Here is an 18,607-nt window from a genome sequence, read left to right on the forward strand (position 1 = left end):
ATTATTTTTTTAGCTAAAAAAAATTCTCAAGAATAATTTATTCTAGTTACTCATTCATGAATTTGTTTTGTTTTATTCAAGCAGTAGTTATTGAGAGTCTGCTCTATGCCAGCAATTCTTGTAGCTGCTGGGATACAGTATTGAACAAAGTACTTACCTTTCTTTAGCTTAAACATTTTGCTGCACTGAGGCAAAGAATAGAAAATTAAAATGTAAATATATAATGTGATCTATTGTTTAGATGGATTTATAATGGACAAAAATAAAGGAAGGGAAAAGGGAGCATAAAACAGATGTGCGTGTTTGCTCATTAATATAGGGTGGTCAGGGAAGAACAGGTTGACAAGGCAAGATCTAGTAAGAGATGTGAAGGAAGTGAGGGAACTAGCCATGTGGGTGTCTGGGGAAAAACCCTTTCAACCTGAGAGAAGTATAAAGGTCCAGGGTGGGAATATGTCTGGTGTGTTTGAGGATGAGCACGGAGGCTAGTTAACTGGGGCAAAGTGAACAAAACTGAGAGACATAGGAGAAGAAACCAGAAAAAGTGGCTGGAAGTCACACAGGGCCTTGTATTCTGTCATGAGGACTTTGTCTTATTCTCTGAGTAATGCCTGGTGTACTTCGGGGCAGAGGAGTGGACTTCTTCCTTTGACAAGTTTACACTGGCTCTTGCACTGGCTTTTGCACTGGCTTTGGGGGAGGGGAAGAACAAGGGCAGAACTGGGCAGTGACACAGACAGGACATGAAGGGAATTTCACTAGGTTGGTAGCCCTGGAGGTTATGGGGAGAGTGAACAGATTCTGCCTGCATTTTGAAGTTAAGGCCATAGGGATGCTCATAGATTTAACATCAATTATGAGAGAAAGAGGCTTCCTCAGTGGCTCAGTGGTTAAGAATCCACCTGCAGTACAGGAGATGCAGGTTCGATCCCTGGGTTGGGAAGATCCCCTGGAGGAGGGCATGGAAACACACTCCAGTATTCTTGCCTGGAGAATCCCATTGACAGAGGAGCCCGGTGGGCTACAGTATATAGGGTTGCGAACATTCGGACACAACTGAAGTGACTGAGCATGCACGCATGCACACGAGAGAAAGAGGAGGTAAGGGCTCCAGGTCAGATCTCGGCATTTCATTGATTTCAGAATCATATGAAATTGCCATTTTTGTGGTCAAATCTGGTCAAATATCAACAAACTCAAATGATTCAATTTAATGGAAGGACTGAGTTGCCAGCTACTGAGATAAGGAAGATATTAGGAGGAGAAGTTTAGAGGAAAAGTCAGGAATTTGGTTTCAAGGATTTTAAACTTGAGACTGAAAATTATTCTTTGGATTTGGTAACCTGGAGAATAGGAAGAGGCAAAATGGAGATTGACAGTATAACAGCTATTTTTTTTTTTTAAAGCTGTTTTGTTGTAAAGGAGAACAGAGAAATGCAGCAGTAGTAGGAGGGAATATTTTTAAATGAATCATATTCCATTAGTTATTTATGAGCTTCTGCTCTACAACAAATACTGGTACTACAGAAGGTTCTGGCATATGAATAAGTGAGATGCAGTCCCTATTGCAAAGAGCTCAAAGTCTTTAGGAAGAAGACAGGAACACCAACAGATAACTGACCGTACAGGGGAAAGAGGACCAGAGGAATAAATGCCACAAGCGCAGCACATTGAAGTGTTTATATAGAACATGACGCTCACTGTGCTAAGTGCTATAAAATGGGTAATCTCATTGTTCCCGTTGTCAGAAGAGGAAAAAAACCAAGGCACGGGGAAGTTAAGCAGCTTGCCTCAGACCACACAGCTTTCAGGCAGCTGAGCCAGAGTTTGAACACCGACATCCTGTCGGGCACCATGTGCTACAGGAACAGAGGGAAGGAAATGATCAGTTCAGTTCAGTCGCTCAGTCGTGTCCAACTCTTTGCAACCCCATGGGCTGCAGCACGCCAGGCCTCCCTGTCCATCACCAACTCCTGGAGTTTACTCAAACTCATGTCCATTGAGTTGGTGATGCCATCCAATCATCTCATCCTCTGTCGTCCCCTTCTCCTCCCACCTTCCATCTTTCCCAGCATCAGGGTCTTTTAAATGAATCAGCTCTTCGCATCAGGTGGCCAAAGTATTGGAGTTTCAGCTTCAACATCAGTCTTTCCAATGAACACCCAGGACTGGTCTCCTTTAGGATGGACTGGTTGGATCTCCTTGCAGTCCAAGGGACTCTCAAGAGTCTTCTCCAACAGCACAGTTCAAAAGCATCAGTTCTTTGGTGCTCAGCTTTCTTCACAGTCCAACTCTCACATCCATACATGACCACTGGAAAAACCATAGCCTTGATTAGACGGACCTTTGTTGGCAAAGTAGTATCTCTGCTTTTTAATATGCTGTCTAGGTTACTTTTGTTTATTTTCTTAAAAATGAAAACAACCAGTTCTTTCTGAAAAGAAGCCGCCACCACTCACTTGGACCCTTCACATTCACAAACCTATTTCCTGTCTCCTCTGGAAGCCATCAGGAGGCCGGGAAATAACAGGGCCTTCATAGGGAGGAGGCCATGCTGGGGAGTGCTGGGGAGGAAGGGAGAAAGAGAGGCGGACAAGAGCAGCCCTGGAACTGGGAAGGAAATGGAGCTATATTTGAAATGGCATTAGGCTAGTTTGTTTCCTGTGGCATACACAGTCTCCAGGGTGGTTGAACCCAGATCTTCAGTGCTTCCACTGTTTGGTCTATAGATCCCCCGGAGTTTCTGTTTTGGTATGATTAGAGCACGGAGCAGAGACTCAGGATGAAACTTCACCCCTGCCAAGCCAATTCTCATCTCTGTCTTCATCACTGTTTCCTTTCTACTGCTCCCCTTTTCCTGGCTGAGGCACCTCACTATGGCTCCTCCTGGTCCTTGCTGTCCTGAGAGGAGGCTCAGGTACTGGGGTGGCATGTCAGCATCGCCCTGCATGCCTCCTCCAAGTCCCCACCACCACGCTGGTTCTAGAGGATTTCAGTTTCTGGCACATAGCAAGTGTTGAAAATAAAAATATCTAGTGGAAATGAGAAGTTTCATAAAAGATGCCAACTAGCATACCATAGAGCCCATATGTAAGTAGAGTTATTCCTATTACATAATATACCTATTATAAGAACTGTTCTGCCTCTGAGGCGTGTTTGTCAGTCAGAAGTTGACTAAATTACCAGTTGTATGACAGAGTAAAGGGAACCCTGCTGTGTGCAACCATGAAGACATTTTAACGGAACAAGTTACTGGGTTTGGGAAGATATTTTTAAAAGAATAGCTGTGGTTTTGACTTGCATAAAGCAATTGCAAAATAATTAAGTTGCATAAAAAAGTGGTGTTTATTTAATTTGAGGATAGCCAACTGTCCCTGATATTTTCAGTAATTTAGTAGCTTTTTCTTATGTGCTTGACAAAGTTTAGAGTAGGATAAGAATATCATATACTGGTTAAAGTTTTATTATTTAAGTTCATTTTATGAAATAAATAATTGGTCTCATAAGCTAAGCTGTTAAGTATTTCTTAAAAAAATTTGTGAAGGAAGTATCCAAGAGGTGACCACACAGTCTCCTGTTAAAAGAGAAGTTAGCTTTTCTTGGGTTCGATTTCCTTCCATGAACAAGTGCCCTCTGGTGGCAACATGTGCCCAGAGTATCAAGTTAGTTCATATCCACACTGAATTGGAAAGGGGTTGTGAGTATTTGGGTCCAAACTTTTACTTTATAGTTAAGGCAATTGGAAATATTTTACAATCACTGAGAGATCTTCCTGGCTGTCCAGTGGTTAAAATTCCACTTTCAATGCAGAGTGCACCGGTTCAATCTCTGGTCAAGTAAGTAAGATTCCATATGCCGCATAGCCAAAAAAGTTTTATTTAAATAAGTAAAATATTAAAAATAGTATTATAGCCTGTTGGTGTATTTGAGAGGCAGACAAGCAAGCCTTTTAAAAACCGTATGTATGTTAATTCTCTCTAGTATGTGTGAGTCTAAGAACTGGCTGTACTTGAAGGGTATATTTCTTTTGAATCAAAATAAATTGGACTCTGAGACCCAACTGAACGAAAAGGAAGATGTAGTCTCAGTCATCATCTTGGCTTCATTCCCTTAGAGCAGAAGCATTTCAGGATGGTCTCATCTGTTTTGGGCTGATGATTCCCAAATCCATTCTTCTTGAAATTTGGGATTCTTGAAAGTGCAATGTGCCACATAAAAGACCAGATGTTTCGGAGCTTGAAATTCAGTCTGCTTAGGCTCATATGCAACCACCCCCTCTCTAAGCACTGCTGCTATTTCAGACACAGGCCCTGAGGCTCTTGGGAGAAGTGTAGCCTCGGCCATTCCCCTCCCTGTCCTCCAAGAGCAGCCATGTCCCGACTCCATGTCTGCCACCCAGAGATTTCTAATTACTTTCCAATGACTTTAGGGCTTAATAATAGGCAGAGACAGCCACTGAACATTCTGATTTGGTTCTACCAACATCCTTGTAAATATTCAAATAGTGTGTCTTATCTTCTTATATGTGAGGGAGTGTAGGAAAATAACAGTATGATGAATATAGAGTAAAATCACAATAAAGGATTCTTCTGCATTTCCAGTAATTTATGGAACATGGCCTTGGTGTGTGCCAAATTTAAGTGTATGTTTTGAATGTTCTGTGTTCAAATTCTGCCTCAATCATGAATATTTCATTATCATCCACTAACCTGTGGTTTCATACAATGAGGTATGATGGAAAATAGCAAATGGAGCAATCCTTAGTGTTTGACAAGGCAAATAGAAGAATTATAGGAAAACTGTATCTTAATTGCATATATTAAATGCCATATATTGTTATATTAATTTTTTTCTTTAATTTTTTTCATGTGAAGGATTGAAGGATGCTTTCCCTATTGCCCTAAACATATGATCCTTGATGAAGTCACTCTTAAATGTGTTTATCCAGAAGACTGTAAGTATGAATCTTACTTAACTTATTCTGAAGTGTAAAATACATGAATATATTTATACAGTGGCAAGTAACTATAAAAACAGACATTTTAGACAAACAACAAACCTTCATAAGATTCTCCTTCATTGTCTTTTTCAAAGTGGTTTTTTTTTTTTTTTTTGGTTCTGAGTTACTTTTCGGTTTAGTTCGGTTCAGTCACTCAGTTGTGTCCGACTCTTTGCGACCCCATGAATCGCAGCACGCCAGGCCTCCCTGTCCATCACCAACTCCCGGAGTTCACTCAAACTCATGTCCATCGAGTCGGTGATGCCATCCAGCCATCTCATCCTCTGTTGTCCCTTCTCCTCCTGCCCCCAATCCTTCCCAGCATCAGAGTCTTTTCCAATGAGTCAACTCTTCGCATTAGGTAGCCAAAGTACTGGAGTTTCAGCTTTAGCATCATTCCTTCCAAAGAAATCCCAGGGCTGATCTCCTTTAGGATGGACTGGTTAGACCTCTTTGCAGTCCAAGGGACTCTCAACAGTCTTCTCCAACATTAAAATTATGCAAATTTTTCTTCTAATATTCCTCTTGCATCCTCTCTCCCAAAACATTTTCCTTATATGAACATTCTTATATGAACTGTCTGGGCCTCACTTTAAGCAAAACAGATTAAAGAAGAGTATCTTTGTTTCTTTGTAGGCATACCTCTGATTCCCACAGAACCAGCATTAATTTCACCAGGTAAGCCATCTCTACCCATGTTTATAAGTATTGTAATTTTAGACATTAAACTTAGCATTATGTAACTTAGATCTTGGCATGCTTAAACAGCTGCTGGTGTTAGTTATACCCAGCCCACTGGAGAACCCAGCAGTCACTTTTGTTTCACTGAGTAACTGTTTACTGGATCAACGAGCCACATTTTCAGAATGGTTTCTGCATCTGGTCTGTCTCTGTCCCATTTCAGTTAGTATAGATAATGAGAATGCCTGTCACATTTTTGCCTAGAATTTGTTGTTGTTGAGCCTCTCAGTCGTGTCCAACTCTTTGTGACGCCATGGACTGCAACCCACCAGGTTTCCCTGTCCATCACCATCTCCCGGAGTTTGCTCAAACTCATGTCCATTGAGTCGATGATGCCATCCAACCATCTCATCCTCTGTCGCCCTCTTCTCCTGCCTTCAGTCTTGCCCAGCATCAGGGTCTTTTCCAGTGAGTGAGTTCTTCGTCTCAGGTGGCCAAAATGTTGGAGCTTCAGCGTCAGTCCTTCCAATGAATATTCAGGGTTGATTTCCTTTAGGATGGACTGGTTTGATCTCCAAGGGACTCTCAAGGGTCTTCTCCAATACCACATTGCAAAAGCATCAATTCTTCGGTGCTCAGCCTTCTGTGTGGTCCAACTCTCACATCCATCCATGACTACTGGAAAAACCATAGCTTTGACTAAATGGACCTTGTCAGCAAAGTGATAACTCTGCTTTTGAGTATGCTGTCTAGGTTTGTCATAGATTTTTTCTAAGGTGCAAGTGTCATTTAATTTTATGGCTGCAATCACCATCTGCAGTGATTTTGGAGCCCAGGAAAATAAAATCTGCTGATTTCCCACGTTTCCCCATCTATTCGCCATGAAGTGATGGGACCAGATGCCATGATCTTTGTTTTCTGAGTGTTAAAATTTAGGCCAGCTTTTTCACACTCCTCTTTCACCTTCATCAAGAGGCTCTTTAGTTCCCCCTCGCTTTCCTCCATTAAAGTAGTATCACCTGCATATCTAAGGTTGTTGATTTTTCTCCTGGAAATCTTGATTCCAGCTTATGATTCATCCACCCCAGCAATTCTCATGATGTACTCTGCATATAAGTTAAATAAGCAGGGTGACAGTATACAGGCTTGATGTGCTCCTTTCCCAGTTGTGAACCAGTCGGTTGTTCCATACATGCTAAGTTGTTTCAGTTGTGTTTGACTCTTTGTGACCCTATGGACTATAGCCCCCTAGGCTCCTGTCCATGGGACTACCCAGGGAAGAACACTGGAGTGAGTTGCCATTTTCCCCTCCAGGGGACCTTCCTGACCCAGGGATTAAATCCTCATCTCTTACGTCTCCTGCACTGGTGGGCAGGTTCTTTACCACTAGTGCCACCTGGGAAGCCCTTCATTTCCAACTATTGCTTCTTGACCTGCACACAGGTTTCTCAGGAGGCAGGTAGGGTGGCTCTTATTCCCACGTCTCTAAGAATTTTCCAGTTTGTTGTGATCCACACAGTCAAAAGCTTTAGCGTAGTCAGTGAAGCAGAAGTAGATGTTGGCATAAATCCTCTTGGATGAGGCTGCTGTTAGCCCTACCATAAAGACTGTGGACTCCAGGACTGGGCTGCCTTAGGCCAAGCAACTAAGGGGCCTCCCCCATCAGCAGAAAATTGGATTAAAGATTTACTGAGCATGGCCCTAACCACCAGAGGAAGACCCAGCTTTCCCCACAGCCAGTTCCTCCCATCAGGAAGCTTGCATAAACCTCTCTTATTTTTATCCATCAGAGGGCAGACAGAAGAAGCAAGAACTATAATCCCATTTTAGTCTGTAAAAATGTCATATTCTGTAGAAGTTACATCTAATAAGCCATGAACCCAGCTTTTAGGACCAAGCAATAGAAGTGTTTATTCTACTTTATGATAAGTTGTTAGAATATATAAAATAAGTTATTTATAAAATTTATTTAGTTCTCTGATGTCACTGTGGTAGACTGAATAATGGCTGCCCAAAGATGTCCATGTCGTCATCTCCAGAATTTGTGAAAATGGGACCTTGCATGCTGAAGATGTGATGAAGTTAAGAATTTTGAGATGGGGAGTTTTCCTGAATTATCTGTGTGAGCCCAGTGTAATCACAAAGATCCTTATAAAAGAGAAGGAGGATGGTCAGAGTCAGAGGAGATAATGCATGTGAGAAGTCAAAATTAGCAGGGAAGGACAAAGGGAGAGGGGGAAGAAGGGAGAGAGAGAGACTGAGATTTGAAAATATTATCCTGTGGTTTTGAAGATGGAGGAAGGGGCCATGATGCATCAATATATTGATGCAATCAATAGTTGGAAAAGCAAAGAAACAAATTCTTCCATAGAGACTCTAGAAGGAATACAGCCATTGATTTTTCCAGGACTGGGCTGCCTTAGGCCAAGCACCTAAGGGGCCTCCCCCATCAGCAGAAAATTGGATTAAAGGACTTCTGACTTCCAGAACCGCAAAATAATAATTTGGTGATGTTTTAAACCACTAAACTTGTAATAATTTGTTTATAGCAGCCACTGGAAATTAATATGGTCATTTTAGATAGTATCAACAATGGATACTTCAATTACAGCTAGACAAAATTTCAGCCCTTCATTTTGGCACAAGGAGTTCATCAAAGCTATACATTGTCACCCTGCTTATTTAACTTATATGCAGAGTACATCATGTGAAATACTGGACTGGATAAAGCGCAAGCTGGAATCAAGATTGCTGTGAGATTATCAATAACCTCAGATATTTGGATGACACCACTCTTATGGCAGAAAGCAAAGAGGAACTAAAGAACCTCTTGATGAAGGTGGAAGACGAGAGTGAAAAAGATGGCTTAAAACTCAACATTGAAAAAACAAGGATCATGGCATTTGGTCCCATCACTTCATGGCAATATATGGAGAAACAATGGAAACAGAGACAGACTTTATTTTCTTGGGCTCCAAAATCACTGCAGATGGTGACTGTGTGTGTGTGTGCTCAGTCGTATCCAACTCTTTGCAACCCCATGGAATGTAGCCCACAAGGCTCCTCTGTCCATGGAATTTTCCAGGCGATAATTCTGGAATGGGTTGCCATTTCCTTCTCCAGGATGGTGAATGCAGCCATGAAGTTAAAAGATAGCTTTGGAAGTTGGTGATGGACAGGGAAGCCTGGCATTCGGCAGTCCATGGGGTAGCAAAGAGTCTGACACGACTGAGCGACTGAACTGAACTGCTCCTTGGAAGAAAAGCTATGACCAACCTAGACAGCATATTAAAAAGCAGAGACATTGCTTTGCCAAGAAAGATTCAAATAGTCAAAGCTATTATTTCTCCAGTAGTCATGTATGGATGTGAGAGTTGGGCCATTAAGAAGGCTGAGTGTGGCAGAATTGATGTTTTCAAACTGTGGTGTTGGAGAAGACTCTTGAGTGACTAAAAAACAACAGTCCTTCAGACTTTGAATATTTTGGAGACATCTTTATTACTAACAAAAAACTTTAGAAGGCATCTTACAAGTATGTTTCCGTTCAGTTCAGTCGCTCAGTCGTGTCCAACTCTTTGCAACCCCATGGACTACTGCATGCCAGGCTTCCCTGTCCACCACCAACTCCCGAAACTTGCTCAAACTCATGTCCATTGAGTTGGTGATGCCATCCAACCATCTCATCCTCCATCGTCCCCTTCTCCTCCAGCCTTCAAGCTTTCCCAGCATCAGGGTCTTTTACAATGAGTCAGTTCTTTGCATCAGGTGGCCAAAATTTTGGAGTTTCAGCTTCAGCATCAGTCCTTCCAATGAATGTTCAAGACTGATTTCCTTTAGGATTGACTGGTAGGATCTCCTTGCAGTCCAGGGGACTCTCAAAAGCCTTTTCCAACACCACAGTTCAAAAGCATCAATTCTTTGGCACTCAGCTTTCTTTATAGGCCAACTCTCACATCCATACCTGACTACTGGAAAAACCATAGCTTTGCCTAGATGGACCTTTGTTGGCAAAGTAATGTCTCTGCTTTTGAATATGCTCTCTAGGTTGCTCATAGCTTTTCTTCCAAGGAGAAAGCATCTTTTAATTTTATGGCTGCAGTTACCATCTGCAGTGATTTTGGAGCCCTCCTCAAATAAAGTCTCTCATTGTTTCCATTGTTTCCACATCTATTTGCCATGAAGTGTTCGAACCAGATGCCAAGATCTTCATTTTCTGAATGTTTACCCATCATATTTTCCCTTTCAATGGATACCTTCTTTACCACATCCTCAACTGGGGTCTTGATTAGTCCATAGCATCATCTATTCTGCTTGCAAGGAAAACATTCTAGAGATTCACTGGGAAATGAATCAACCTCGCTATGTATTTTAAGAATTCAACAAAATTTGTAACTCCTGAGCAGTCTTTAGTGATACTATTGATATTTCTACCAGTTCAAACAAATGTGTTGACACCATCAAGGCAGTGAAGGTGTTTTATAGAATGGTGCCTCAAAGCCAGTACTCTGGAATCAGAATTCCCAAGTTCAAATTCTGCCTTTGACACTTACCAGCTTACTTCTCTACAGCTTAGTCTCCTTATCTGTAAAATGACAATAATATTATTATCTATACTTCACAGGGTTCTTCTTAGAATTAAGTGCAATAATCTGTATAAAATTTCTGATCATGGTGTCTGTCACAAATGAATTTTATACATGATCAATACCACTTCACCAATGTTGGGGACCTCTTTATTTCCTTCAGGTCCAGAAATGATTACTCCATCAGACTTCACTGCAATTGACATGCTAACAACAACGACAGGTTTGGAATGTGAGGTATGACTGCGTAATATCTTCAGCTATCTCTCATTTCCTGATTGTGTCTATTAATGTTTCTGTATCACTATCCAAACGCTATTAAAATTCTTTTGGTATGCTCTCAAGTCTTTCTTTGTTAAATTAAGTATGCCTTCAGTTCAGTTCAGTTCAGTCGCTCAGTCATGTTCAACTCTTTGCAACCCCATGAATCACAGCACGCCAGGCCTCCCTGTCCATCACCAACTCCCGGAGTTCACTCAAACTCATGTCCATCGAGTCAGTGATGCCATCCAACCATCTCATCCTCTGCCATCCAGCCATCTCATCCTCTGCCATCCCTTTCTCCTCATGCCCGCAATCCGTCCCAGCATCAGGATCTTTTCCAATAAGTCAACTCTTCACATGAGGTGGCCAAAGTATTGCAGTTTCAGTTTCAGCTTCAGCATCAGTCCCTCCAATGAACACCCAGGACTGATCTCCTTTAGGATGCCTTCAGTTCAGTTCAGTTGCTCAGTCGTGTCCGACTCTTTGCAACCCCATGAATTGCAGCACGCCAGGCCTCCCTGTCCATCACCAACTCCTGGAATTCACTCAGACTCACGCCCATCGAGTCAGTGATGCCATCCAGCCATCTCATCCTCTGTCGTCCCCTTCTCCTCCTGCCCACAATCCCTCCCAGCATCAGAGTCTTTTCCAATGAGTCAACTCTTTGCATGAGGTGGCCAAAGTACTGGAGTTTCAGCTTTAGCATCATTCCTTCCAAAGAAATCCCAGGGCTGATCTCCTTCAGAATGGACTGGTTGGATCTCCTTACAGTCCAAAGGACTCTCAAGAGTCTTCTCCAACACCACAGTTCAAAAGCATCAATTCTTCGGTGCTCAGCCTTCTTCACAGTCCAAATCTCACATCCATACATGACCACAGGAAAAACCATAGCCTTGACTAGATGAACCTTTGTTGACAAAGTAATGTCTCTGCTTTTGAATATGCTATCTAGGTTGGTCATAACTTTCCTTCCAAGGAGTAAGCATCTTTTAATTTCATGGCTGCAGTCACCATCTGCAGTGATTTTGGAGCCCCAAAAAATAAAGTCTGACACTGTTTCCACTGTTTCTCCATCTATTTCCCATGAAGTGATGGGACCAGATGCCATGATCTTCGTTTTCTGAATGTTGAACTTTAAGCCAACTTTTTCACTCTCCTCTTTCACTTTCATCAAGAGGCTTTTTACTTCCTCTTCACTTTCTGCCATAAGGGTGGTGTCATCTGCATATCTGAGGTTATTGATATTTCTCCTGGAAATCTTGATTCCAGCTTGTGCTTCTTCCAGTCCAGCGTTTCTCATTATGTACTCTGCATATAAGTTAAATAAGCAGGGTGACAATATACAGCCTTGACATACTCCTTTTCCTATTTGGAACCAGTCTGTTGTTCCATGTCCAGTTCTAACTGTTGCTTCCTGACCTGCATACAGGTTTCTCAAGAGGCAGGTCAGGTGGTCTGGTATTCCCATCTCTTGAAGAATTTTCCAGTTTATTGTGATCCACACAGTCAAAGGCTTTGGCATAGTCAATAAAGCAGAAATAGATGTTTTTCTTTAACTCTCTTGCTTTTTCCATGATCCAGCAGATGTTGGCAATTTGATCTCTGGTTTCTCTGCCTTTTCTAACTGTCAAATATTTCTTAATAATTAGATTCTGGTTACACTAAGAAAAACAAAATGAAATGCAAATGACCTCTTAAAGATGAGTCCTTAATAACAATAATTTTGTGATAATTAGGTAGAATAATAATTACATGTGTTAATTTAATTAGATAATTTATTAATTTACAATAATAATTAAATGTGATTCTTTAATAATTCTTTAATGATGATAATTCTTTATAATAATAGGGTATATTTTGGGTTTCTCTATAAACTGGGCATTCAAAAATATTTATCAAGCAGCTACTATATACCATCTGTTGATCTGTGCACATGTTCAGTCATGTCTGACTCTGTGCAACCCTTTGAACTGTAGCCCACCAGGCTCCTCTGTCCATGGGATTATCCAGGCAAGAATACTGGAGTGGGTTGCCATTTTCTCCTCCAAGGGATCATCCATCCTGACCCAGAGCTCAAACTCGCATCTCCTGCGTCTCCTGCATTGCAGGCAAATTCTTCACCTGCTGAACCACTGGGGCACTGTGCAAAATGACGAAGATATACGAGTACAAGATAAGGTCACTGAATCCCAGAGCTAGTAATTGTCTTGGCTGAGACTTTAGAAATTATCTCCTTACTCCAAATATGCCACTTGTTCTGATAAACCAGTTATTTATCCAACTAACATTTATTCAGCACTATTGCTGGCTAGGAGCTGTTCAGGTAAATTACTGCTTTTACAGAGTGTACATTGTATTGGATTCTAAAGTAGACAATAAGCAAAATTAATTTGCCAAGTTATATAAAACATTGTAGAGATTGGTGCTCAGGAGAAAAATAAAACTATTTTTGATGAAATGATTTTCACTGAGCCTCATTAATAGAGTAACTGTTACTTTAAAGAAAAAATCTGAAAAAGTTGAGAGAGTGAACCATGCAAAGAACCATGCAAAGCAATCCAAGCAGAGGGATCAGCAAGTGCAAAGGCCCTGAGCTGAGAATGTACCTAACAACCTAAAAAAATGAAAGAATAGCAAGGAGGTCATGCAGTGAGTCCAGAGTGAAATAATAGGAAATAGATTATGTAAGGCCTTGTGGATGATTGTAAAGACTGTGGCTTTCATTCTAAGTGACTTCGAAAGAGCAAAGGGAGATTTTTGAGCAGATGAATTATATGATCTGCATATGTCATTTGCAGATCTGAGGTTATTGATATTTCTCCTGGAAATCTTGATTCCAGCCTGTGCTTCCTCCAGCCCAGCATTTCTCATGATGTACTCTGCATATAAGTTAAATAAGCAGGGAGACAATACACAGCCTTGACGTACTCCTTTTCCTATTTGGAACCAGTCTGTTAATTCATGTCCAGTTCTAACTGTTGCTTCCTGACCTGCATGTAGGTTTCTCAAGAGGCAGGTCAGGTGGTCTGGTATTCCCATCTCTTAAAGAATTTTCCACAGTTTATTGTGATCCACACAGTCAAAGGCTTTGGCATAGTCAATAAAGCAGAAGTAGATGTTTTTTCTGGAACTCTCTTGCTTTTTCCATGATCCAGCGGATGTTGGCAATTTGATCTCTGGTTCCTCTGCCTTTTCTAAAACCAGCTTGAGCATCTGGAAGTTCATGGTTCATGTATTGCTGAAGCCCGGCTTGGAGAATTTTGAGCATTACTTTACTAGCGTGTGAGATGAGTGCAATTGTGCGGTGGTTTGAGCATTCTTTGGCACTGCCTTTCTTCGGGATTTAGTTTGACCTTAAACCTGATTTTCTGTCTACGAAATAGGGAAAAATTTTAATACCTACCTCAGAGGGTGTTTTTGTGGAAATAAAATGGACTAATTAGAACGATGTCTGGAGCATAGTAAGTAGATGATATTTATCATTGCTACAGTTATTAGTATAATTTATATAGAATATAATTTATAAGCTTTGAAAAATCTGCAACTTTATCTAGAAGTCTGTAAGCTATATGTAAAAAAATAAGTTTTAATGATTCTATCCAGATACTGCCCAACTGATATTACATTTGATTTTTAATGAAATATTTGGATAATATTAAGTTGTTATTTTTAAACTGACATTAACAGAAGTCTTAATCATACTAACTTTATACAACATAATATGAAAGGTCCACTGCCACTGTTTTAAGTCTGCTTGCAGAACACTGATCTAGACAATTTAGGACAAGACTGCAGTTTTCTCAAGTTGAGTATGTGGGCAGTTCTGATATCAAATCAATATTAAGGTAAAATTAAATGAATCATACTGCTGAGTATTTTAGAGAAGATACCTCAACAAAAGCCACTGTGAAATTTTCAGTGTTCATCTTTCAAAAGATTCTGTATTTAGTAAGTGTATACTATAGGCAATGTGAATGGGGAAATTTAAAACGTTAGTTGAAAATGGAAAAAAATGCATTAATTTTCTTTTTTATTAACAGCCTCAACAATTTGATCCTGTTTATAATTGTAGCCAATATATATGTCTTAACATGGAATGGAAGTTGTACAACTGGTCTCTTAATTGCCCAAAGGACTTGGAAATGCCTGACTGTGGTTTCCGGGGAAGACCTGTTCAAGTGAATAGTGATATCTGCTGCCCTGAGTGGGAATGTCCATGTGAGTTTTATCAGTTTTAAATCAGGGGGAGATGGTTATTTTTTTGAAGCTATCACTTCATCAAGTCAAAGTTCATTTGACTTATGATTTTGGCTTCCAATAACTTTTAAAGTTGCTTTTTGTCAAACATAATAAAACCAATTTGAAAGATGTTTTTAAAGGAGAAGTTATTACTGTAATACAAATAATTAGTTAATAGACTAAATCTACTCTCTATCACTTTTTAGGTCGGTGTTCCATGTTGTCAGAACTCAGCATTATTACTTTTGATGGAAATAATGCAGCATTATATAGTATGGCTTCTTATATCTTAGTAAGAATTCCTGGGGAAGTTATAGTTGCTCATATTGAAAAATGTTCCATGAATCAAGTAAGTCATAATTTATTCTTGTGTCATTTATTCATAAATATAGCAGCTGAAGTATGTTGCAACGTTAGGTATTCCCACAATAAGAAGGGACTCAAGAATTCACTGAGATTTATCTTCTGGTACTTAAAACATGAATATATTTCAAGTGAATATATTTAGAAGCATATAATATTAATCCAAATAATGTTTTTAAAAGTCAAGTAGTGTATTTTTTTTTAAGTGTTTTATCTTTATACCTTTTTTTTTTTTTTTTCCAGAATGGAAACTCATTTAAAAAGCTAGTGAGTATTTGGAAAATGTTTATTAAATTACTTCTATTTATTGCTAAAATTATGTTTAACTCCATAAAGTTTCAATTTTTTTTCAATGAAGGCTTCCTCTGGAAGAGTCTCTGGACTTTGTTTTAAGAAGTTAAATTTGACCACATCTCTACATAAAGTACTTGTCAATCGGGTAGCAAGAAAGGTAGGAACACAAAGTTAAAACATGTCTTTACCTTAGATGAAACTGAGAAATTATGTAAGTACAGTTATTTCCCAAAAGAGGGGAATTAAGCATATCAGTGGATTTCCATTGCTACAATGTCTAATCATTCTTTTTACGGACAGTATAAAAATGTGTTTCATAATCTTATGTGTCTCCTACCATAACCTCCCAACTGTTGCAAATGTTTCTCCTTTTGTGAGGTTAACTGAAACTGCCATGTTAAACATTCTAAAGCTCTCTCAAGAATGTGAGTTGCTGAGCTTCCTAGTGTTAGAGTTAATGTTAGTGTTTCAAATTAGACAAAGTGGAAATGAGGTGAAAGAGGGGATCATAAGGTTGCAAAGAGTAGCAGGCAGCCAAGAATACCAGAATGAAGACCATGGAGAGAACAAATGGAAAGAGTAGTTTTGAAATATTGATACTGTTGACTGATAGCTAAAATAAGAAAAAAAAAATGAAGGAATATTTAAATTTATTGAAATAAATGGGAGAAGAGCAATGCATCATTAAAAAGCTGGAAAGGAGCCTTTTGATTTTACAGGGAAAACCTTTATCCCAAGGAATTATGCTTCCCCAGTAGTAGTGTTGAGAGCTGGATGACTCACTCAGACATATAGTGCAGTGCGTGCTCAGTCGTGTCTGACTCTTTGCAACCCCGTGGTCTGTAGCCCACCAGGCTACTCTGCCCATGGGGTTCTCCAGGCAAGAATATTGGAATACGGTACCATTTCCTCCTCCAGGGGTCTTCCCAACCCACAGATCAAACCCAATCTCCTGCATTGGCAGGCAGATTCTTTACCACTAGCGCCACCTGGGAAGCCCTCAGATAACACATGGTGCTCTCAAAAATAGAAGAAAGCAATATGTAAAGATTTAGCTCAAAATGGCTGAGATGTTATGTGTTTTTCAGAAATAATTCTGTTAGCACGGTCCATAGATTCTGAACTCGAAACAGTGTTAAAGCAAGTCTATATTCAGTAAAATGTCAGAAAGTTTAGGAGCAGTGACCCCATAGGAGACTGACCCAGACTTGCCTATGAGTGTCCAGGAGTCTCCGGCAGAGGCATGGGTTGGTGGTGGCCTGCTGCAGGGTGGGGGGCACTGAGGTCGGCAGTGTGTGCATGGGAGCTTTTGAAGGAGGTTGCCATTATCTTCATTACCTCCACCATAGTTTGGTCTCAGGTCAAACAACAGGGAGGGAACACAGCCCTCCCTGCCCATCAAAAGAAAATTGGATTAAAGATTTACTGAGCATGGCCCCGCCCATCAGAACAAGACCCAGTTTTCAGTCAGTCTCTCCCATCAGGAAGCTTCCATAAGCCTCTTATCCTTCTCCATCAGAGGGCAGACAGAATGAAAACCACAATCACAGAAAACTAATCAATCTGATCACATGGACCACAGCCTTGTCTAACTCAATGAAACTACGAGCCATGCCATGTAGGGCCACCCAAGACAGACGGGTCATAATGGAGAGTTCTGACAAATTGTGGTCCACTGGAGAAGGGAATGGCAAACCACTTCAGTATTATTGCCTTGAGAACCCCATGAAAAGGCAAAAAGATAGGACACTGAAAAATGAACTCCCCAGGTCAGTAGGGGAAGAGTAGAGAATTATGCTACTGGATAAGAGTAGAGAAATACTCCAGAAAGAATGAAGAGACGGAGCCAAAGCAAAAAACAACCCCCAGTTGTGGACATGACTAGTGATGAAAGTAAAGTCCGATGCTGTAAAGAACAATCTTGCGTAGGAACCTGGGATGTTAGGTCCATGAACCAAGGTAAATTGGAAGTGGTCAAACAGGGGATGGCAACAGTGAACATTGACATTTTAGGAATCAGTGAACTAAAATGGACTGGAATGTGCAAATTTAACTCAGATGACCATTATATCTACTACTGTGGGCAAGAATCCCTTAGAAGAAATGGAGTAGCCCTCATAGTCAATAAAGAGTCTGAAATGCAGAATATGCGTGCAATCTCAAAAATGACAGAATGATCTTGGTTTGTTTCCAAGGCAAACCATTCAATATCATAGTAATCCAAGTCTGTGCCCCAACCAGTAATGCTAAAAAAGCTGAAGTTGAAAAGTTCTATGAAGACTTACAAGATCTTCTAGATCTAATACCCCAAAAAAGATGTCCTTTTCATTATATAGGACTGGAATGCAAAAATAGGAAGTCAAGAGGTATCTGGAGTAACAAGCAAGTTTGGTCTTGGAGTACAAAATGAAGCAGGGCAAAGGCCAACAGAGTTTTGTCAAACAAAGCACTGGACATAGCAAAAACCTTCTTGCAACAACACAAGAGACATGTGTTAGACATCCCATGGACATCACCAGATGGTCAATACTGAAATCAGATTGACTTTGTTCTTTGTAGCCAAAGATGGAGAAACTGTATACAGTCAGCAAAAACAAGATGGGGAGCTGACTGTGGCTCAGATCATGAACTCCTTATTGTAAAATTCAGACGAAAATTGAAGAAAGTAGGGAAAACAATGACACCATTCAGGTATGACCTAAATCAAATCCCTTACGGTTATACAGTGCAAGTGACAAATAGATTCAAGGGATTAGGCCTGACAGAGTGCCTGAAGAACTGTGGATGGAGGTTCCTGACATTGTACAGCGGGCAGTGATCAAGATCATCCCCAAGAAAAAGAAATGCAAAGAGGCAAAATGGTTGTCTGAGGGGGCCTTAAAAAGAGCTGAGAAAAGAAAAGAAGTGAAAGGCAAAGGAGAAAATGAAAGATATACATATTTGAATGCAGAGTTCCAAAGAATAGCAAGGAGAGATAAGAAAACCTTCGTCAGTGACCAAAGCAAAAAAATAGAGGAAAACAAGAATGGGAAAGACTAGAGATCTCGTCAAGAAAATTAGAGATACCAAGGGGACATTTCATGCAAAGATGGGCACAATAAAGGAAGGAAACAATATGGACCTAACAGAAGCAGGAGATATTAAGAAGAGGTGGCAAGAATACACAGAACCATGCAAAAAATTT

General features: G+C 40.4%; 1 protein-coding gene across 1 annotated transcript in view; it reads left to right on the forward strand.

Annotated features, from left to right (window-relative positions):
* Positions 1-18,607, forward strand: part of OTOGL (otogelin like) — a 175,505-nt gene that overhangs the window by 116,035 nt on the left and 40,863 nt on the right. The window contains exons 35-41 of the mRNA XM_070788849.1: positions 4,875-4,954; positions 5,636-5,677; positions 10,427-10,500; positions 14,568-14,745; positions 14,973-15,115; positions 15,373-15,396; positions 15,488-15,580. Of these exons, the coding sequence (XP_070644950.1) occupies positions 4,875-4,954; positions 5,636-5,677; positions 10,427-10,500; positions 14,568-14,745; positions 14,973-15,115; positions 15,373-15,396; positions 15,488-15,580 (634 nt within the window). The remainder of the gene's footprint in view (positions 1-4,874; positions 4,955-5,635; positions 5,678-10,426; positions 10,501-14,567; positions 14,746-14,972; positions 15,116-15,372; positions 15,397-15,487; positions 15,581-18,607) is intronic.

The sequence above is a fragment of the Bos indicus genome, chromosome 5, assembly GCF_029378745.1.
Source record: "Bos indicus isolate NIAB-ARS_2022 breed Sahiwal x Tharparkar chromosome 5, NIAB-ARS_B.indTharparkar_mat_pri_1.0, whole genome shotgun sequence".
In the NCBI taxonomy this organism is placed as follows: Eukaryota; Metazoa; Chordata; class Mammalia; order Artiodactyla; family Bovidae; genus Bos; species Bos indicus.